At 39.6% G+C, this 22,794-nt stretch overlaps 1 protein-coding gene across 1 annotated transcript in view; it reads left to right on the top strand.

Moving 5' to 3' along the window:
- The first annotated feature begins 9,859 nt into the window (after positions 1-9,859).
- The window catches only part of LPIN2 (lipin 2), a 60,575-nt gene continuing 47,640 nt past the window's right edge, over positions 9,860-22,794 (top strand). The window contains exon 1 of the mRNA XM_003801612.3: positions 9,860-10,102. Within this exon, the coding sequence (XP_003801660.2) occupies positions 9,998-10,102 (105 nt within the window). The 5' untranslated portion in view covers positions 9,860-9,997. The remainder of the gene's footprint in view (positions 10,103-22,794) is intronic.

The following is a 22,794-nucleotide window of genomic DNA, read 5'->3' as shown; positions in this document are numbered from 1 at the left end:
GCTACATGTGATGTTTTGTTAAGTCATTGCTGTAGAATCACTGTTGTCCATGGTAAAAACTAAGATGTAGGAAATACTTAATTGCTTACTATTTTGTAGAGATAAGCACTCAGAAAAGTTTAGTTTTTGCACTGTCAGATCGTTTCACTTAGAAGGGTACAGAGAAATTTTCCAGAAATTCATTTTTTTTGATAAGGAAATTGAGGGCCAGTCATACTTGCTCAAATGACCTCGCACGCTAGTGACAGGGTAGGAAAAGAAAGTGATGATATTTATTGCCAAGAATGAGTATGTTCTCATGACTTTGGGTCATCCAGACATTGCTTCTGAGTTTGAGTAAGGGTTTCATTGTATAATTTTCTCATTGTGGTAAAATACCGTTAAGACTTGCCATTTTAAGCATTTTTAAGTGCTTTAATGGTGTTAATTACGTTTACAATGTTGTGCTGCTATCCCTACTACTCCCCCAATTTTTTCATGGACCTCAAAAACAGAAGCTCTAAAACCGTGAAGCAGTAGTTCCCATTGCCTTACTCCCAATCCTGATGACCTCTGCTGTGCTTTCTGTTTATGAATTTGCCTGTTCTAGATACTTCATATATGTGGGATCATGTATTCACCCTTTCTCCTCTGGCTTTGTTTTGCATGTCTTCAGGGTTTGTCCCTGTTACAGAATGTATCAGAACATCATTTATGTTTATGGCTGAATAATATAACCCATTATATGGACATAGTGCATTGTGTTTATTCATCTGTTGGTGGACTTTGTATTTCAACATTTTGGCTGTTGTGAGTAATGCTGCCAGTGAACACTGGCATATGAGGATTTGAGCCCCTGTTTTCACTTTTTTTGTGTATATACCAAGGAGCGGAATTGCTAGTAACTCCATACATAATTAATTCTATGTTTAGCTTTTTGAGGAACTGCCAAACTGTTTTCCACAGAGACCAATACTATTCTTACCCAGGGTTTTGATTTCTATACAGTCTTTCTACTTCATTTTCCTTTTTTTAAAACCTGTAGCCATCCCAGTGAGTATGACATGGTATTTTATTGTGGTTTTGATATGCATTTCCCTCATCATTGATAGCATTGAGCATCTTTTGTACTTGCTGGCTATTTGTGTGTCTTCTTTGAAGAGATGCTTATTCACATCTTTGGATTTTAACTAAATTGTTTGTCTTTCAGTTACTGAGTTGTGGGGATTCTTTACACGTTCTGTATATTAAACCCTTACTAGATATATGGTTTGCTTGTATTTTCTTCCACTTCTGTACATCTTTTCTCTTCCTTCATAATGTCCTTTGATGAAAAAAAAGTATTTAAGTTTGATAAATCCAATTTTTCTACTTTGTTTTGTTACTTATGTTTTTGACTTCATATCTAAGAGTCATTTGCCAATTCCAAGATCATGGAGATCTCCCGTGTTTTCTTCTAAGATTTTTATGGTTTTAGGTCATTGATCCATTTTGAGTTAATTTTTTATATATGGTATGAAATAAGGGTTCAGCTTTATTCCTTTGTACATAGAAGTCCAGTTGTCGCAGCAACATCTGCTGAAGAGACTTTTCTTTCCTCCCATGGAATGGATTTGACACTTTTGTCAAAAATCAGTTGGTCATAAATGTTTGGGTTTATTTCAGAACTCTCAATTTTATGTCTGTCTTTATGCCAGTACCACGCTGGGACTGATTGGACGACTGTAACTTAAAGTTTTGAAATTAGTTTTCCAACTTTGTTATTTTTCAGTATTGTTTTGGCCAGTCAGGGGCCCTAGTAACTGACTCCATATGAATTTGAGGCCTTGGGAATTTTGATAGAGATTGCATTGAATCTGTAGATTAATTAGGTAATATTGACATCTTAACAATACCAAGATTTCTCATCCATGAACACGGATGTCTTCCTGTTTACTGAAGTCATCTTTAATTTCTTTCAGCATTATTTTACAATTTTAATTGTACAAGTTTTACCTTATTTAATTGTATAAGTTTTTACCTTATTGGTTGTTTATTTCTAGATGTTTTATTCTTTTAGATTCACTGTATGATGTTTGAGATTTTTAAAATACTGAACACGTGGGGCAGCACCTGTGGCTCAAAGGGGTAAGACGCTGGCCCCATATGCTGGAGGTGGTGGGTTCAAACCCAGCCCTGGCCAAAAACTGCAAAAAAAAAAAAAAATACTGAACACACATTCGATCTGGGTTTCAGTTTAAATAATAAGTTCAAGGGCACTATGGAAGACGTCCTGAGGATGTATGTATATCACATATCCTCTGTGAGCCTCTGTTTCTTCATCTATAAAGTTGAAGGGTAAAGCAAACTGTTTCTCATGGAAGTTTTATAGATCAGAGCTAATAAATGCAAAGGACTTACTCCAGGGTATGGCTCAAAGTAAATACTAGATAGTGGTAGGTTGCCAAGATTGTATTTCCTTGTATGACATGGATATAAATATGTACTGTATATGGTTTATTATATAAATTTTCATGAGCATTTAGCTTAGATTAATTTTGCTTACTCCTTTTCATGTTCAGAAGCTTTGTGATTAAAGTATATATTAAAAACTTGAATAAAATTAATCTGTTTTGAAGGCTAATGATTTTTACACAGAGTAATGTCTTATTCCTTAGCCTTTTTATAAAGCACTTTGAGTCTTGAAGAAAAACAAATTGTAACCAAACATCACACTTGTATTTCAGTGGTGCTGTGTCCTCAGAAGGAGGGGAGCGTTTCTCCTGGTGTTGCTGCTTTTACTAGATGCCTCTTGGTGTTTTAGATCTTCTCTGTGTCCTGACATTGTAAAGTTAGATTTTAGACATTACAGGCATTTAGCTTCTAAGACTACCAAAGATGACTTAACTTTTACTACTTAGTGTGTTATTTGAGGCTTTACCTTTACCAGAGAATTACTTCTTCCGTCTAGAATTGCATGTCTGTGATATAACTATTGTCATGTGTAAAACTGGGCATTAGCGCTGCAATTTTTCTCTTATACACGTTACTTGAACTTTATTATTTTTTGAGACAGAGTTGCACTATGTCACCCTCCAGAGAGTGCTGTGGTATCACAGCTCATAGCAACCTCAAACTCTTGGGCTTAAGCGATTCTCTTGCCTCAGCCTCCCAAGTAGCTGGGACTATAGACACTACCACGATGCCCGGCTATTTTTTGGTTGTAGTTGTCATTGTTGTTCGGCAGGCCCTGGCTGGATTCGAACCCACCAGCTCCAGTGCTTATGGCTGGCGCCCAAGCTGCTGAGCTACAGGTGTCCAGTCAACTCAAACTTTAGATTGAAATTGGCAGATTTGACTTTTGAAGGCTATCTAAGAATTCTGGTTACTTTCATTTTAATTTAAATTTCACTAAAGTCCTTACTTTATAACGGACTTAAATGTAGTTAGAATTTTCTAAACTTTGTAAAAGGAAATTCTTTTAAGTCATTGTTCTCATAGCAAATTATATTATTCTTTTTTACTGTTCATTATTCTCTGAAGAACACAAATTAACCTACATACAAGAATATGAAATGTTGCACATTCTGAGGTTGAGAAGCATGGATGTTTGAAAAAGTAGAAATTGAGGAGACAGCTGACTATAGGAACAAAGAAGGCCCAGAGGTCAATAATTTATACTGTTGCCCATATCTTCCCACCAGCATTCATGATGACTTTTTATTAAAATGAAAACCCTGACTGGGTGGTATTTTCTTTAAGCCTGCTAATATGATAGAGAGCAAACTGTTAATTAAATAACAACAAGATGGTTAAAAGCAGAGGCTCCAGAGTCCTGGCTTTTCCACTTGCCAGATTGAGACTGAGCAGGTTCTCACAGTTGGTGATAGTTAATGTGGATACAGTGTCAGTTGTCTGTTGGTCTTTCTTGCACTTATCTCTTGAGATCTAGGGTGTGTATTATTTGTATGAACTTTATATGTGATAGAATTATTACATTCTCCCCAAGAAACTACACATCCAGGTGATTGTTGCCAAGTTGCTGGTTTCTAAGCATAGTACTTAATCAGTATCCCAAGAGCCATCCATTTCTCTAGGTAGAAGAAGGTGCCAGGAAGGAGAGTACCAACTGATTACAAATATTTTTATAATACAGAATGTTATGTAATTGGTTGAAAGAGTTTATTGCAACAAAATTAATTAAAACAACAGTCACCAATTTTTCAAGTCCAGAAAATCTTGAATTAGAAATGTTGTGGAGAGCCAGTTTTAGAAGGGAATATTCCTCTGAAGAGTGGACCATATGACCAACTGATCTCATGATTTGTGATAATTTTATTTTTATGTTTTTAAAGTGAGCGAGGGTCTCGCTGTGTCACTCAGGTTTGTCTCCAACTCCTGGGCTTAAATGATGTTCTTGCCCCTGTCTTCCAAGTACCTGGGACTACGGGACTACGGGCATGCTACCAGAGCATAGCTCCAATTTGTGGTAATTTCACTTACATTTTCTTTGGATTGTGTTAATGATGTAACCAATGCTTGCCCCTTTCATTTATTATTTGTTGTAGTTTTCTTTGGCACGTTCTAAGCCATCTTACTTTTTGATCTGGAGTTGTAGGAACCTGACACCACTTCCTCAGGCACCTTCATTTGGCTTCACTCAGACCGTGATGTGCTGGGGGAAGCCCTTCTTTAGTTGTGAGTTTATACCAAATAATTTCTTTCTGAAAAGCACCACACTTTGAAGATTATTTTTACTATTTTAAAATTTGACATAAGATCTGTATTTTCAATAGGATTTGAGTTTGGGTGGTGCCTGTAACTAACTCAGTGGATGGAGCACTGATCACGTATATCCAGGTTGGCGGGTTCAAACCAGACCTGGGCCTGCTAAACAATGACAACGCAACAACAGCAAAAAAATAGCTGGGCGTTGTGGCAGGAGCCTGTAGTCCCAGCTACTTGGGAGGCTGAGGCAAGGGAATCGCTTAAGCCCAGAGGTTTGAGGTTGCTGTGATCTGTGACGCCACCCTCCTTTACTCAGGGCGACATAGTGAAACACTGTCTCAAAAAAAAAAAAAAAAAAATAGGATCTGAGTTTGAATAAAATGGGGTTGACATAGGTCTAGTACAGAAAATGAGTTTATACTTAGGGTGTCATCCCTTTACATCACTGTGCAAACTGTTATCAGAGATAAAAATGAGAGAAGACAAAGACAAACATCTGAACAGAAATGATTATGTAATTAACAGCTCCCCTTCTTTCCCTCTTCCCCCATCCTGAGAGCAGCCGAGATCTCAGGAGCCAGGTGTTTTCTACTTCTTTTGGCATTACTTTGCTGACAGCTTTGTCCAAATGTTATGACACAAGCCAGGGCATAATTCTGATCCTTCGTTGGGCTGTTTAGCTCTACTCTCTTAATCCTAGATACATGGGTCATTGCAAATGTTTTGACACAAAAAATCAAGAAACATAAAATCCACACAGATGGAAACAAAATGAAGCCATCTCAGCAACACCTGTAAGCCAAATAAGTCGAAACTTTCAGGGGCGAATCAGAAAGGACATTGTTTGGTCACTGTCAACCATGTTTCTTGGAAGTGAAATAATGGGCTATAACACAGTCCATCGCAAAACTTCTGTAGTGACTCTTGTATGTACATTTGAATGCTACAGCCAGGTGACGTGTAGTATTGTCAAATATTGGGTGAAAGTTTGACCTGTAACAGTGGTTCTCAACCTTCCTAATGCCACGCAGCCCTTCAATACAGTTCCTATGGGTCAAGACCCGCAGGTTGAGAACTGCTGACCTAGAATATCAGTGTCAGAAGGGTTAGAACTCTGTGGTTGTTTAGTTCCAAACTCCTTAAGCTATGATGTTCTAAGCCTTACAGTAAGAGTGATACATTAACCCTTGAACTTGAGAGAGGAAAACTTTGGCCAGTTTTCTTTTTTTTTTTATAGTAACAGACTTAAATCAGAGCAGAATATAAAATGCATGCTTTTTAAAGATAAATAAGTCTTCAAAAGAAGTTTTTCTTTGCAGAGTCTCTTTAAGCTGGGACTCTGACATCAGGAGACCCTCCTTGTTTTTTCTCCTTTGTTCCTGGAAAGATCTGTTTGGATTTAATTATTCATTTGAATTTCAGTAGAATAACCACCAGCTATCCTATTTAGAGTTTGGGATTGTGTTTGAGACTCTGGAACTTGAATGAACTGTATAACCATTATCCAATAAATAGTTAATCAAGTTTTTAAAAACCTGAGAGTGCTAGTAAGCAGAGTTTTGAATAAAACAAATCATTCCCTTTGGGGTTGTTTTCACAGTTTTAAACAGCATATTTTAAGTAATTCCACGCAGGGAAAGAAACTTCCTGTGCTTTAGAGGATAAGAGAACCGTTTGGCTCTAAATTTAACCAAATTTGTTGGGGGGAGGAGGCTTTGGTCCTTTCACATGTAGGTCCTTTTGTCATGAATATGGCCTTTAACATGCAGAAATGCCCTTGAGTTAAGTCCTTTACTATACAATAGTTAGGGTGGATGTTATGAAATTCTTTGTAATTGAGGCTTTAAAAATATTTTTATCTGGGTTTTTTGGGTTTTTTTCTACTGATCAAAGTTTATTTTTCTCCCATCTTCTTGGTAATTCAGGAGGAAGGCTTTGCATTTCCACATTATGGCCACCGGGGGGAGTACAATGATTTTCATGTTTGGTAGTAAAATAAAAAGAGCTATGGTGACATACATGTATTTCTGTTGAACCAATTTAGCACAACTTCACATAAGCAAAAATTTCAGGTTAGGAAGTTTTTTGGTTTTTTTTTTTTTTGTTTGTTTGTTTTCTTGAGACAGAGTCTCAGTATGTCAGCCTGGGTGGAGTGCTGTGGCATCCTTGGTCACAGCAACTTCAAACTCTTGGGCTTAAGTGATTCTCTTGATTCTCACAAGTAGCTGGGAACTACACGTGCCCACTGTAACACCCGGCTACTTTTTGTTGCAGTTGTCATTGTTGTTTAGCTGGCCCAAACTGGGTGGAGTGCTGTGGCATCCTTGGTCACAGCAACTTCAAACTCTTGGGCTTAAGTGATTCTCTTGATTCTCACAAGTAGCTGGGAACTACACGTGCCCACTGTAACACCCGGCTACTTTTTGTTGCAGTTGTCATTGTTGTTTAGCTGGCCCAAACTAGGTTTAAACTCGCCAGCCTTGGTGTCTGTGTCTGGCTCCGTAATGACTGTGCTATGGGCGCCGAGCCTCAGGTTAGGAAGTTTTAAAAAAAATCCTTATACTTTCTTTTTTTTTCTTTTTTTGCAGTTTTTGGCCAGGGCTGGGTTTGAACCCACCACCTCCCAGCATATGGGGCCAGTGCCCTACTCCTTTGAGCCACAGGTGCCACCCAATCCTTTATACCTAGTCTGAGGGATTTTTAAAGATCATTGAAGATGCTATGCAAAAGTAGTTTTTCTTAGCATTCAGCTGTTAGCCTATAGAGAAAAAGTATGACATTACTGAAGCATTTTCCTTTGAAAATTATAGGGATGATTAACCACTGTTAGTTGTGATTTTAACATTTATTGACTAAGACTGAAAATGCTGCCCTGCAGGTGGTGAGCTGGACTCCAGTCATTGAGTGCCAGTCCTGGGGGTTAGGATGATCCCCATGTTGACATACAAGGAAGCTGGAGGTGTGTGCCTGGTGTCAACAAGTGTGTTTAGAAGATGAGCTCACTTCTGACGGGTTCATGGTGCGTGCTCCCTTGCAGTCAGAACATTCTGTGACTCATCGATCAAAACCGTGAAACAAAACCATAGCTAGCAGGAAACCCACATGGCTGGCCTGGGAGCTGCTTGTTGTGTAAGAGACATTTGAGGCGAATGAACGTTGCTGCAGAGTTGTATCCAGTGCCCTCTGCCCTCCTGGGTCTAAACTCCGCTTCACTTGTTAGGCCTTTTATTCTTGTCAACCTTTCTCCCTTCATCTAGTACATTCTCTCTCTTGTTCTCTCTTTAGTGAAAAAAGCGCTGAACTAGAAATTAGGAGGTGGCTTGTTCTGGCACATTGACCAACCAAGTGGGTAACCTTGGGTTTAATTGCCTGACCTTTTTTGGGCTTCTGTTTCTTTACATCTAAAGTGGATAAGATCTTCCTTCTTTTTTCTTCCTCCTTTTCATCTACCCTCCTATGTATAGTTTTCCCCTTCTGCTGTCCACCTGCATGTTTTCTCATCTCTTCCACGTTTTTTTTCCTCCACCTCCTTAAACTCTTCCTTTTTTCCCTTAATCTGCTTAGGTTTCTCCTTTTCTCATTCTTCCTTACAGGCCTTTTCTTTTCTCCTGAGCCTGGTTGTCTCCTTCCATTTTTTTCCCCCTACTGATAGCACCTCAATATTAGGTTTTTATTCCTACCATCTGATGTCAGGAATCTGGAACTGCAGCAGGTCACGGAAAAGAGATATAAATTTTTGTGCGTTGCATTATTTAGACCATGTAAACAAGTCACATCTTTTTTGAAAGAAGGGATTTGTGTAGGTGATGAATGAGATTACACGAGGAAATGTGGGTGCTTTGGTGCATTTTAGGCTTATATTTCTATCTGATAGGTTGGACGGCAAGCAGGGAAACATATTGAATGCAAGATAAGTTTTCTCATTTCTAATTTTGGTGAAATTTGTTTTTAATTCTGGCACTTAACCATTTTTTACTGTATAAACCTTAGTGGTGTATTGTTGTAATAAACATGCCAAACCCCCATTATTTGGTCAAATGTGAAATTTTGCCATTTTGAAATTTAGATGTAGAGAAAATGTTTAATAATGTGAAGACCGTTGACTGTGTATGGCTCAGCTAGTGCACTGTTGATGAGTTAACTGAATACTTCTAGGGATACGTGATTGACGGTGTGGTCTTCGGCTCTCCCTTAGGTAGAACACTGCCTGCATGTCCTCCCCCGTGCTCCCTGAGTCTCAAGGTTGTCTCAGGGCCCTGGAGAAGTAGGAGCCACATGTGTAGTTTTGAATTTTGTAATAATCAGAATTTTCTTAAAGTTTAAAAAAAAGACCAGGTAACAATAATTGTAACTTATTTAACTTGCATATCAAATATCACTTCAACATGTAATAGGTATAAAACATTATGAGATTATTTCATTGTTTTTTCATTCTTAGTCTTCAAAATCCAGTGTGTATTTTATAACTTAGAGCACATTGAGATTGATAGTAGCCTGATTGCAAATGCTCCATAGCCACCTATTACTTTGGTAATGGACAGCACAGTCCTCCACAATACTTTGAAAAAGATAGTATATTTTAATTAAAAAATCTGTTTTATAGATGTGTATTAAATATTTTATGTTTTTAGCAAAATTGAAGTTACTGTATATTGACTTAGTGTAGGCAAGGAAATCCTAGGAAAGTTTGAACAGTGTTGTATTATCATACTCTTGAAATCAAATTGCTTGTTATTCACAGTGCTGAGTGGAGTTATCTCCCAGAATCGTGAAAATATTTTGGGTCATGCCAGTATGACAAAGTAAAAATGATTGGTTAGTAGTTGGGCTCTATAAAGCATATATGAACTGGCTGACTTTGGGAAGCTCAAAAATGCTCAGAAAACATAAGTAAACTATTTCCCTTCTCATGGTTAGTTGACATAGCTGTTTTTATTTGTAAAAAGGTGGATGTGATTGAGTTAGGAATCATTAACTCAATCCCTGTCCCCTGTGATGGTAGCTGCAGTGGCATCATGTGATAGGGCAGGTCTTGGTACCTATCAGTGTAAACACATGGCACAGCCTGTCCCATGCCCTGCTTATCTCCTTTGGAGAGTGGGGGTTGAGGCCTTTTGAGCAAATCTCATTGGTAAAGTCGTGTATGCATTGCTCTTTTTTTTTTTTTTTTTCAAAGAACTATTTCCTTTCAGTTTTAACCATATCACTGTGTCTCCAAACAGTCTACACACAGTCAGGAGAGCAGCTTTCTGTTTAGATGGTACCTTCATCTTCGGGAAAGGCATGCTTGATAAGCTAGTTCAGTGTTAAGATGTTTTACCTGGAAGATGGTAGTGAAGATGAGGAGAAGGTTCCTGAAGGCTCATTAAGTAAAACTCAAGATGTTTACCATGACAAGGCCTCTCCTGGTATCCTGGTGAGTTACATCTGTCATTGTCCTTATCCCCTGGCCTGCTAAGTCTGGATGCTGCTGAGAGAAGAACACCCACCAAAAGAAAGTGGCTAATGCCTTTAACTTGGAAGATGCAATGTGCATTTGGTTGACTTTTAAGTGCATTGTTGTGCAGAACAAAGATCTTTGGCCACCCTACACCATTTTTCTACCTTTTTCTATGTGTTGTTATTTAAGAAATAGCTTTCTGTGGAGGAAAAAAAGAAAGAAAGAAAATTGCTGCTTTTAAAAGAGAATTTTTAAAAACTTGGGTTTACATTTGGTTTCACAGTCTCTTTGCATCTAAGATTAGTAGTTGAGGTATACAAAGCATTTAAAATCTTTATGGTTTTTATTTTGGTCCCAGCCATAATTTTTTGAAAGCTAAACTAGTATTTTGAAACTGGCATTTTGTTCTGATATCTGATAGAGTGACTGTAGCCACTTTCCTTGTGATTATGAACCAAATATATATGTATATATATACACACACACATATATAAAGCTAGAAATATGTGGAGAAAATATACATTTCTGATTTTTTTTAAATTTAGAGTTTTCTCTCTTGTTACAAGATAAGAAATAGTACAAATTATGTAAACTCAGTGTAAATTCCAGAATTCTGCATTAAAGAAACAAAATCAGGAGTTTTAAGGACAATGTAATTTAACTCTATGGAACGTTTTTCCTTTAAAAAAGTGAAGTAAACGTGTACTTTAAAAGATTTTTTTTTTTAAGCCAAGGATGGATAGTTTTATAAAAGCAGGACAATTTGTTCCAAAATCTGGTTTATAATCTGATTTTAGTTCTAAAGTTACAAACAGATTTTATTGTTACTTTTAAAAATGTTATTACATCCTGTGTGCTTTTTGCTTTGGACCTCTTTGTTGGTAGAAATATGCTTGTTCAGAGTTCTCAGTGAGCTAAAGGAAAGATGTTTATGAATGGAAGTCAGATGCTGTCATGGGAGGCTATTTGCTTTTGAAACCTATATTTTAATATTATAGAGTGTATATACATAAGTGTTCTTGCAAAGGTCAGAAGGGAGAAGAGTGAACGTAGTTGACCCTTTATGAAATGTTTTAACAGTGCATTTTGGTAAGTAAGCACTGACACCCATAAACTGTCGTCACAGGAAGAATTTCTTAAGACTTCTTGCTGCTGGTGTTTTCCAGAGAGGTCAAGGGGTGTTTGCTTAGACTGCGTTTTATTAACAGTTCTCTTTTATGTTGTTAGAACATTGAAGTCCCATGAGTCACCTCCCTGCCCCATGAGAAATGTGAATTTTCTCAATGATTAATATTGATGTTGGATTTGATAATCTGCTTAATAAACGTAATAATTATGTAAGAGTTTGACTTTATAACATGAGTATGTGTGGCAAGGAGGAGAATCATGGTTCTTAGGGCCAGGCTTTCTGTGACCCAGCCACTACTTACAAGTCACATCTTTTTGGGCACTGGTCTTGTTGAAAAGTGACAATTGCAGTTTTGAAAGAGTCTTTATGTGTTTGGAATGTAAACATAACACATCTCGTGATTTGAAAAATCATAAGGAGAATTCTTTGCTTTGTTATTAATAAGGATTTTTTTAAAAAATCATGTTTGCAAGTGAAGATAGTTCATGTGCTGAGGAAAAGACCAAATTATTTAAGTTAGGACAGAGTGCACTACCGGTGTTCTTAGCTAAACTCGTAGCTTTAAGAAATGCTTATGGGATCGGGGATCTTTCTGCACTTTATTGCTGGAAAGGACCCCAAAGGTCACCTAGCTATTTTTGGCAGAACCTTGCACACAGAGGTTACTCAGGTCTGGTTGTTCTCAGCGGAAGTGAGACTTGACCTTGGGTCTTAACATCCTCTCCAGCTGCAGGGTACTCCAGGAAGTCTTCAGGGCTGTGCTCCTCAATCCTTTTCTCTCTGAGCTCTTCATTGATTTAAAGGGCTTGGGGTACCTGGTTGACTCCAAAAAGCTCAGGGAGATTTAATAACCTTGAACAGGTAGCAGATCACCCTGTGGGTGTGTGCTGAGTGTTTCATACTAAGTTAGGAAACTCTGAGCTTTGGGGTAGGGCTCGGGGGAGGCAGGGAGATGTGGAACCATAGCAGTAAGTAGCACATCATCGTTATTGGTGCTGCCTGGAACCCTGAAGCAACACTAGGTGAATGGGTCCAAACTGGTCAGGTTCCTCCAATCCAGCATGGGCTGTGTTCACAAAAGTAATTTTTTAATGGAGTGGATTTCACTTCCCTATAGAAGTAATGTTATATAATCTTAACTGTCTCAAAATTAACTATAGAACTCAGCTAATGAGAGTTCTGGAACAAGGAGGAAGGGGCTAAAGCAAAAATTTCCTTCTTCCTGCATAAGGGTGGAGTTGTTGTTGTTTGAGATGGAGTGTTATTTTGTCACCCTGGGTATAGTGCCGTGGAGTCACAGCTCATAACTCTTGGGCTCAAGTGATCCTCCTGCCTCCAGCTTCCCAAGTAGGTGCCCACCACAAGGCCCAGCTTTTTTTTTTTTTTTTTTTTAAGAAATGGGAGTCTCACTCTTCTTGCTCGGGCTGGTCTTGAACTCTTCATTTCAAGTAGTCCACCTGCCTCGGGTGCTAGGATTACAGGTGTGAGCCACAGCTTGTGGCCTAAGGGTGGAGTTTCACCAAAATTTTGGAGTTGAGCGTTTTCTGAGTTCTGTTTTCAAAGTCATTTTTTTGTTTCCACTCTCCCCAGCCAACAACCTTGATGAGATTGAAAATTATGCCTTTTCCTTTCCTGCCTAACTCCTCTAAGTTTTAGGAGTGCCATGGTAGGTCTCTGTGCTCTTGCCACTGAGGTGTGAGTGGTCCCTGCAGAGGCAGCTATGTTGGAGAGCAAGGAGTCTAGCAAGCTTGCAGGTGTGCTTTAGTGAGGTCACTGGCCGGGTGACAGTGTGGACTAAAGTCTTCTTGTAAGGCCTGATCAGACACTACATTGTGGCTAGGCAGCACAGGGCTGGGGGTGTGTGAGTGAGGCAGTTTAGGGGAGTGAATTCTCTACATCTTCATCTCCACAGGAGGCTTGCGCCTTTTAGTTCTTACCTACAGATGAGCTCAGGAATTTGGGGAGAGAGGCTTTGAGAGTGGGGCTAGGAATGTGTTTAGGGGTTGAGAAACTTGTCAAGGACTTGGGTCACATGGCCTTCTGCCTCCTTGAGTTTGCCCCTTTGACTGAATCCAGATTTTGATAAAGGGATTTGTTCTGTGAAGTTTGGATTTAGTTGAGAGGCTACACTGGGGGGCACATGTGGCCTTAAGGCCTCCAATTCCCCACCAGTGTAAGGAAAGACCTGGAAATGGCAATGGTTTATATGTTAAACCGCATATATGTACATAGCTGTCTGTCTGTACACGGGACTATACAGTGCAGGTCTGAAACTATGAGTTCAGAAGAAACAAAATTCTCTTCATCCAGCAAATATTTATGGCACAACTGAGTCCAGCAGATGGTTACAAATAAATTTTTTGTTTGCAGCTCGGCACCTGTGGCCCCAAGCGGCTGAGGTACCAGCCACGTACACTGGAGCTGGCTGGTTTGTATCCAGCCCGAGCCCGCCAAACAGTGATGGCTGCAACCAAAAACAGCCAGGTGTTGTGGCGGGCACCTGTGGTCCCAGCTACTTGGGAGGCAGAGGCAGGAGAATCGCTTGAGCCCAGGAGTTGGAGGTTGCTGTGAGCTGTGATTTCATAGCACTCTACCCAGCGCGACAGCTTGAGGCTTTTTGGTTTGCATTACCTAATAATGTCTGAATTATTTGCTGCTCAGGGTTTCTGGATTACACAGCTGGACAGACTTCCAGCAAACGGCTCTATTAAGACTCCCACTTTCAGTTTGCCCAGATAGGTCCTGATTACACGCTCGCAGTTAGCTGAGCTCTTCCACTCGTTGGAGAGCCTGGATGAGCCTCATATTGTAGGTGTGATCCAGGTGGGGGTCATTTAGCTTTCTGCAGTGGGAAAACATCTCTTAATTCTGTCACCGTGCCTTTAGATGTTCCAAAAAGTCAGGAACTATGCTGGCCTTGTCTAGAGGTCTTGGACACAATTCTATAAAAGGGTCTCACCCCTCTTGGGAAAACACTGATTTTAGACAACTTGGGTGTTACATTCATATGTTAGGTATTAAATATTCAAAAATAACCCAGATCCGGAGAAGAAGAAAATAGACAAAATTCTAGAGTCGGTAATTTGTGTGTTTTATATTGTTTTCTATCTAATTGAAAGTAGACCAGTTTTTGTTACTTTTTCTTTTGCCCCCTTTTCTAGAAAAATATTTATTTCCTTTTTGAAGACTATTACACAATTAAGAAAAATTTTCTTAAGACATTATATGGAAGACTTTTTTTTTTTTTTTTTTTGAGACAGACTCTCACTATGTTACCCTTGGTAGAGTGCCGTGGCATCATAGCTCATAGCATCCTCAAACTCTTGGGCTTAAGCAATCCTCTTTCCTCAGCCTCCTGAGTAGTTGGGACTACAGGTGCCTGCCACAATGCCCAGTCATTTTTTTGAGATGGAGTCTTGCTCTTGCTCAGGCTGCTCTCAGACCTGTGAGCTTAGGGCAGTCCACCTGCCTCAGCCTCCCGTGTGCTGGGATTATAAACGTGAGCCACTGTACCCAGCCTTGGAAAACATTTTTTTAAAGGGGGGAAAAAACAGTATGCTAATCTTCTCTTATTAGAATGTGTATATATATATTTAGCTCTCATGAAATCATGTTTAGAGCTTTGTGTGCTCTTGGTGTATCATTTAACCTTAGTACATTACCTTTGTGGAAGAGACCTTCATCAGAAATCTGCCTCAGATGAATCCCAGGGAAACCTAAAGAGAGCTGTGTACTGTCTAGAATGTTGCGTCATTCCCAGGGGTATCTGAACCCTGCTCGAACTGCAAACAGACACTGTCTCCAGCTAGGTCAAGGGGCAATAGTTGAGATTCTAGGAGTCATTTGTCACTTTGATTTCTCGTATATTCTAATAAAGCATGAAACCGTAACCATTATAGACTGATACTCAGTCATACAATTGAAATAATAGTGGAAAAAGTAATTCTTTGGGGGAAAGATAGGCAGTGGACAGGAAGTACACCCTTCTTCAGCTTAGTTTGTGAAAACAGGAGGGGACTGGGAATCATCCACTTACCTGTAGTCATCAAACAGCTTTAGGTGTGCTTGAATACTGTGCCGCCTTAAAAAAAGATGAAGCCTTTACCTCTTTTATGTTTACATGGAGGGATCTAGAACATAGTCTCCTGCCTAAACTGTCTCAAGAATGGAGAAAAAGTGTCCAATGTACTCAGTACTTCTATGAAACCTACTTATATTTACTCACACTTTTTTATGAAAGATAGAACACAACTATAGCCCAGGATGAAGGAGAAAAATGGGGAGGGGAGGGGGTAGGTTTGATAGAGGGAGGGTAAAAGGCGGGACCACACCTGTGGAGCATATTGCAAGGGTACAAGTCAAATCTGTCAAGTGTAGAGCATAAATGACTTAACACAATAATTAAGTAAATGAGGTGAAAGCTATGTTGATTAAGTTTGATGTAACCACGTCAGATTGTATTAAAAAAAAAATCAGCACATTGTACCCCACATGTGCATGAATGTATTCATGATCTATGTATATTTGACTTAATCAAAATAAAAAGACAGAAAAACCAGTTTGAGGTGTGCTGACATTTGAGGGTCACTTGGGGGCTTTGGAGAATATTCTCGGAACCTGGGTGGGGGGTGGCCTGGTTGTCAGGATTCTTCAAAGCACCTCAGTGACTATAATGTTCTTCCAGGTGAGAAGCCTTCCCAAGGACAGTGATGCCCAGGTTTTACTGATCACTGGAATGAACCCAGCTGACTTTTTAGTAGAAGATACAGATTTCCCAGATAGATGGAAGTAAAAGTGAAGGCGGTAGTGAGGTCCAGGAGTACTTGTTTTGTTTTAAAAACTAAACTGTGGATTTTATTCACATTTTCCCCACTAATATCCAATTCAGGATCCTGTCCTGCATTTAGTTGTCGTGTCACCTTAGTCTATTCCAGTCTGCGACACTTCCTTGTTCTTGCTTTATTTTTCTACCTTGATGCTTCATTGAGTACTAGTCAGATATTTTGTAGACTTTCCCTCAATTTGGGTTTGCTTAATGTTGTCTCATAATTAGATTGAATTTATATTTGGGGGGATAAAAATACCACAGAATTGATAAGGCTTTTTCAATGAGTCATACCAGGGATCCCTGGTGTCAGTGTGTCTTAACGCTCCCTTGGATCATTTCATTATGGGTGGTTTCTCCACTGTAAGGTTACTGGTTTTCCTCTCATAATGATTGTGATCTTGGGGAAAATATTTTGAGAATATGGAGACGTCTTGTTTAACTCTCAAATTTTTGTCTTCTATTTCTAACATTCATTAATGAATCTTACTACCTTTATTACTTTGGTATATTCTAATAGTGAGTTTCTAGTTCATTTGTCATTAACTGGAATTACCCTTTAAGAGAGAGCTGCCCTTTCTCATCTACATACATATTCATGTGAGTGTAAACTCATGAATATTTTATTCTTTGGATTATAATATATTTTGTTGCTTAAATTGCAGTAGCTTTAGCCTTTGGGTGGTTTTTGAGTCTTTGAGATTGACTCTGTTTGTTTAACATGCCTTTATTTTTTTTTATTATTTATTTTATTTTTATTTTTTTGAGACAGAATCTCACTTTGTTGCCCTCAGTAGAGTGCTATGGCATCACAGCTCACAGCAAGCTGTAGCTCTTGGGCTTAGGTGATTCTCTTGCCTCAGCCTCCCCAGTAGCTGGGACTATAGGTGCCTACCACAACACCCAGCTATTTTTGTTGTTGTTGTTGTTGCAGTTTGGCTGGGGCCAGGTTCGAACCCACCACCCTTGGTATATGGGGCCAGCACCCTACTCACAGAGCCACAGGTGCTGTCCCATGCCTTTATTCTTTTGATTTCGAGTCCTTTCTTGCTTTCTGATACTGCAAGATAGATGGTCCAGTAGTCTCTTCTATTGTCCTGCCCTGATCTGGAATCAACCATTTCTCTAAGGAGCACTGTTCTTTTTATTAAATAAAGACTGATATTTAGAAGCTATAAATAGCAGATTGCTTTGAGAGTATCCTTGATTCTAGATCTGTCTTAGAGTTAGGGTATTTATGTATTCTAGCTCAGGCGTAAACACATCTCTGTTTATGCCTCTTTTCATCTGTGTGTGTATTTAAGAACCATGAGTTCTTACTGAGACCTCCAGTTCCAGTCCAGCACCAAAGAGTTCATTTTAGCCTTCTCCTCATAGGACTTTTTTTTTTTATTTTTAGAAGGTTTCTTGCTGTTTATGACTAATTTGACCTGGAGAACAATGACTTTCAGATACATATTTGTTAAGTACAATGTGGATCCAAAGGCTCTTGTGGCTTCATTAAGTAATCTTTTCTTTAACTGGGTTAGTCACTATTTCTTCTTACTATACTAAAAAGAATTCATGTCACTTTTAGCCCTCATAACTGAGGAAACTTGGCTTCTAGGAAAATACATCCATTTTTTGGCTGATGTGGTCGCTCACGCCTGTAATCCCAGCACTTGGGAGGCCAAGGAGGGTAGATTGTCTGAACTCACAGGTTTGAGACCAGCCTGAGCCAGAGCAAGACCCTGTCTCTAAAAATAGCCGGGTATTGTGGCGGGCACCTGTAGTCCTAGCTGCTTGGGAGGTGGAGGCAAGAGAATCACTTAAACCTAGGAGTTTGAGGTTGCTTTGATGCACGATGCCACGGCACTCTACCCAGGGCGACACAGTAAACCTGTCTCTGACACACACACAAAACCAACAAACAGAATGCTGCTTTCCATCTTAGGATCTACTCAGATAATACACACATTGTCTTATTATTTGAAATTTAAAGATATGTGTATAAGTGGACATGAGGGTTTTTTGCTGAATAAGATGAATAGTCTGGTCCTTTGTTAAGCATTAAGGAAAACTAAGATATTGTTTACCAGCCATTTTCCTTGAAGGATGTGCTCTATAGAATTATACGATTTGGTATCTTCTGTAAGTAAACTAAATAATAGAAATTTGATAACCTGGTTCTCCTCACTTTGTTTTCTGTAATAATCTTTGGTCACGTCCATCCCTTTCCTTTGCCCCAGCTGAGTTCCCCCTGTCTTCCTCTGACAGACCAACAGTTCTCTTCTGCCCTAGTCACTGCTGCCTACTCAGTGCTCTCTAGAATCATCTTCACAGGTCTCTTTTTTTCTCGGAGATATTTTTAGATCCACTCATCTTGAAGAGTGCTGTTATTCTTAATTTTCACCGACACAGACTAGATGTTAAGCAGGTTTTTAGAGGTCTTCATCAGCATCCAGAGAAAAGTATTGGTTTCTGAATGTGTAGTTACTACTTTTTTTTTTTTTTTTTTTTTATCGTTGGGGATTCATTGAGGGTACAAAGAACCAGGTTACATTGATTGCTTTTGTTAGGTAAAGTCCCTCTTATAATTGTGTCTTATAATTATTACTTTTGGGGCTTTGGGTTGACCTCCACCATTGATTTTTTTAAATTGTGTGGTGAGGCTCAGTCCCTGTAGCTCAGCGGCTAGGGCACCAGCCTCATACACCGGAGCTGGCAGGTTCAAGTCCAGCCCAGGCCTGCCAAACAACAATGACAACTACAACCAAAAATATAGTTGGGCGTTGTGGTGGGTGCCCGTAATCCCAGCTTCTTGGGAGGCTGAGGCAGGGGAATCACTTAAGCCCAAGAGTTTGAGGTTGCTGTGAGCTGTGACATGACAGCACTCTACCCAGGGCAACAGCTGGAGACTCTGTCAACCTCAAAAAAAAAAAAAAATGTGGTTATATACATAAAGTGTCTGTAAAGTCCGTGTGCAGTAATTTAAAATTGCACATGAACTTTATGAACATTCTGTATATCTCATCACTTGCCTTTTGAATTTTACTGCCTCATTCAGTGAGAAAAAAACACTATCTAGTCCTTCCTTTCCTTGCTGATTCTGTTCACTGGGTCTTGCATTCATTCATTCATATCTTTAGTAGAAATGGGATCTCACTTTTTCTCAGGCTGGTCTTGAACTCCTGAGCTCAAGTGATCCACCTTCCTCAGCCTCTTAGAGTGCTAGGATTACGGGCATGAGGCACTGTGCCTGGCCGGTTTTTACTTTTGATCCAGCGATTATATCATATATGTTTACAAATTCCCACTGTGTCAGAAAATCCCCTATTGTATATCCCAAAGGTTAATGTTGAATCGTATTGAGTTGTAATTATTGGAAAGGACCCATAGGAAAGCTGTCTTCCAAGACCCAGTTTTTATGAGTTTTGTTATAGAATCACTACCTCTCCTGGAATTCAAGTATCATAAAATGATCAAATTTGCTGTTTTAAATTGTCTAAAATTCAGGGTCTGTAAAGTGTGAATCCAGAAAGAAGACAGGCTCTGTACTTGAGCCCGTAACAACTTAGTCTTCTCCACAAGCATGATCAGGCTTCAGAGGGGAAAGTTCCTTCTATAGAACCTATAGCCCAGATGTCCATCAGAATGTAGGATAATAGATTCTTAAGACTTCACTTCTGGCTTCTGATGCAGTAGATCTAGGCTGGCGGCCAAGACCTTCCATTACTTTTTTTTTTTTTTTTGAGACAGACTCTCGCTATGTTGCCCGTGGTAGACTGCCATGGTGTCACAGCTCACAGCAACCTCAAACTCTTGGGCTTAAGTGATTTCCTTTGCCTTGGCCCCCAAGTAGCCACAATACCCGGCTATTTTGTTGTTGTTGTCATAGTTTAGCAGGCCCGTGCCGGGTTCGAAACCACCAGCACTGGTGCATGTGGCTGGCATCCTAACCACTGAACTACGGGTGCCAAACCAATGCATACAAAGTTTTCAACATTGTAGTAAGTACACTATACAGAATGGTGTAGTCTACAAGTAGCAAGCAGTGCTTCAAACAGCAACGCTTTACCCTGATAAAGAACTCAGCCTTCCTGAGAAGCTGCTTTCAGGAAGAGAGACTTCCTGAGACTTCCTTCCATAGACTATACCACTTGTGTCTACCGTTTTGTTTCCTAGTATCTACATTGGTTCATTGAACAGTGTTCAGTGAGCCCTACCTGTGTACCAGAGGTATTTCTGGCTCTGTGTAGAAATGGTGGGGCAACTCTCAGCACTGTTCCCCCCCTTCAGCCTCTGCTCTCAGCCTGTCATCAGGGCCTGATCCTCAGCCCCTGTGCAAATCTGCCACCTCAGCACTCTGCCAACTCCTGCTTGAATTTGTTACAGTGGCTTCTGAAGTGCTGTCTGGTTTTGGGCCTCCTTTTTTCCAGTTCGTCCTCGCCTCATGATTGATCTTGTTTTCCTTGAAGGAATTGCACAGTGTCTTGTGTGATTGTTTAACCTATAGGGATATTATATTGCAAGGCCTTCTGGGACAAGGCTCCTTACAAACTTCCCTTTTCACTGTGTCAAAAAAAGCTGTCTGGAGAACTTAGTGTATTCAGGAAGTTTGCCAGGAGGCACTGGGTTTAGTTGACAGATTCAGTGCATGGGGACTTAAAGGTCCTAGGAATGGAGGAAAGCCCTATTCACCCAACCCAGGATGAAAGAGACCTGCCTGCTTTTGAGGAGACATTTGAGGCTCTTGCTCTGCTGAGGGTCTAGGAGCTGTGAATTTTAGATGTGCAGCTGTCAATATTTCCTCATCAGTTTCATCTTCAAAGAGAGCAGATGGGCATTAGTGTACCTTCTGTTTTGTGGTGCTGCTTGAGGCATGGTCCAGGTTGTTCCTGGTGCTGCTTCTGTTTCCTAGTTTATAAAGCAAGCATATAAAATAAAAAATTAAAGAAACAGATTAGCATTATGCTACGATGGGAGAGATGGAAGAAAAACTAAGAGTTACAAAGTAAGGCATTTGCTTGAATTTAAATGTCGGAGAGCAGCTTCTCAGGAAGGCTGAGTTCTTTATCAGGGCTAAGTGTTGCTGTTTGAAGCACTGCTTGCTACTTGTGGACTACACCATTTTGTATAGTTTTCCATCCCTTATGTCTAGCTTCATTCTTTGTCATCTCCATGGCTTTGCTGGGCCACTTGAAATGTTTTCTGAAATACCTTGACTCAGTTAAACTCCTAGATGTGGGCAAGCCCCTGGGCAACTTTCACCCCCCTGTCCTCGCTGACCTGGGAGAACCTTGGGGCAGAGGCTGCTGTGAGTACCCACTGCTTAGCCTCCAGGAACCTCCACTTCTTGGTTAGTCTGGGATTTCTGGAGAAAAACTATAGGAGCTTTAGTGTAACTTGAGTTCAGCACTCAGATTTTTTACCCTCTGGGATGCCATGACTTTTAAGACTAAATGATTTAAATCACAGATGGGAGCTAGTGGAGAAGTGGGAACCCTGAGTAGAGGAGAAATTGGGTTCTAGTGAATAGTAAATGGAAAGTAAATACCTCTTGTCTCAAATATGAAATAATAATGAAATGAATAATGCCTGCCTTGCATTATTTTTGAAGCTCAAATGAAAGGTATGTTTGAGAAAGTTCCTGAAAAATATTATGTGCTAATCAAATGCTAATCAATTGCACGGTGTAATTGTGGGTGTCCTGAAGGTGTTTGGTCCAGGAGCATAGGCACAAGCTGAAATAGGTAGTGTCCTAATGTCTTGTTTCCTGAAGCATCTGGGAGTCTCTGTTCCTTCCTAGCATATTCCTCACATTTGTGAGCAGAAGGTTAAACAGAAGGGCATGTTCTTTGATAAAAGCTGTTTTTACCTCTGTCCACAAGTCTGATCCCAGGTGATGCTCCCAGGAAGTCTTTATAACATTGAACCATGGCCCAGTGAGAGGGCGAATACTAGATGCGTCTCGTAATGATGTGAGGAGACTTGGAGGATGGTTATTGCTTCTTTGGACTCCCTGTAATCCTTTTATATTTATGTGGCCAAGTAGCATAAAGTAAAAGTGACAACTGAGATTACTGAAAGCAGCCTACCTGTAGTAAGAAATGTGAGAGTTTTGTGAAGAAGGCTTTTATGTTGTAGTCAAGGGCATAGGTTCTAGACTCAAGTTTAAATATTGGCCCTGCCACTTATTATTGTGTGGTGACCTTGGATATTTCTTAAACTCAGTTTCCTCATATACATGGGAACAATAATACCAAACTCATGGGAATTTGTGAAGACCATATGAGATGATACACTCATTAACACTGCATGACACCTAACATGAGGGACATGGAACAACCGTAGTGGTGTTTATTGGTAGTGGTACTGCTAACTAATAGTATTGAGTAGATAAATGAAGGTAAACTTAGGAAACAGGTTTTCAGGGTGCTTAAAAAGTGACATAGACTATATCTATTTTTGTATTGATAATGTGTAAGTTATTGCAATTATATTTTAATAACTACTTTGTATGTCTGTTACTCTTTTCCTTAAAAGAGTTTTTTTTTTTTTTTTTAAGTTATTTCTGATTGAACAGATCACCTTCACAATAACTTTGGGCAGTTTTTGTAGGAGGGTGTTCTGTATTTGAACCTATTTACTCATGAAAGTTATTTATAAATCCCTGTTATATATCATAATAATTTAGTTTTTTGATGCTTAGGAAAGATTCTTTTTTTTTTTTTT

This window comes from Otolemur garnettii, unplaced genomic scaffold (assembly GCF_000181295.1).
Source record: "Otolemur garnettii isolate 467f Iridium unplaced genomic scaffold, OtoGar3 scaffold00213, whole genome shotgun sequence".
Lineage (NCBI taxonomy): Eukaryota > Metazoa > Chordata > Mammalia > Primates > Galagidae > Otolemur > Otolemur garnettii.
The sequence above is the reverse complement of the archived record's forward strand: the minus strand, read 5'-3'. Positions and strand labels throughout refer to the sequence as shown.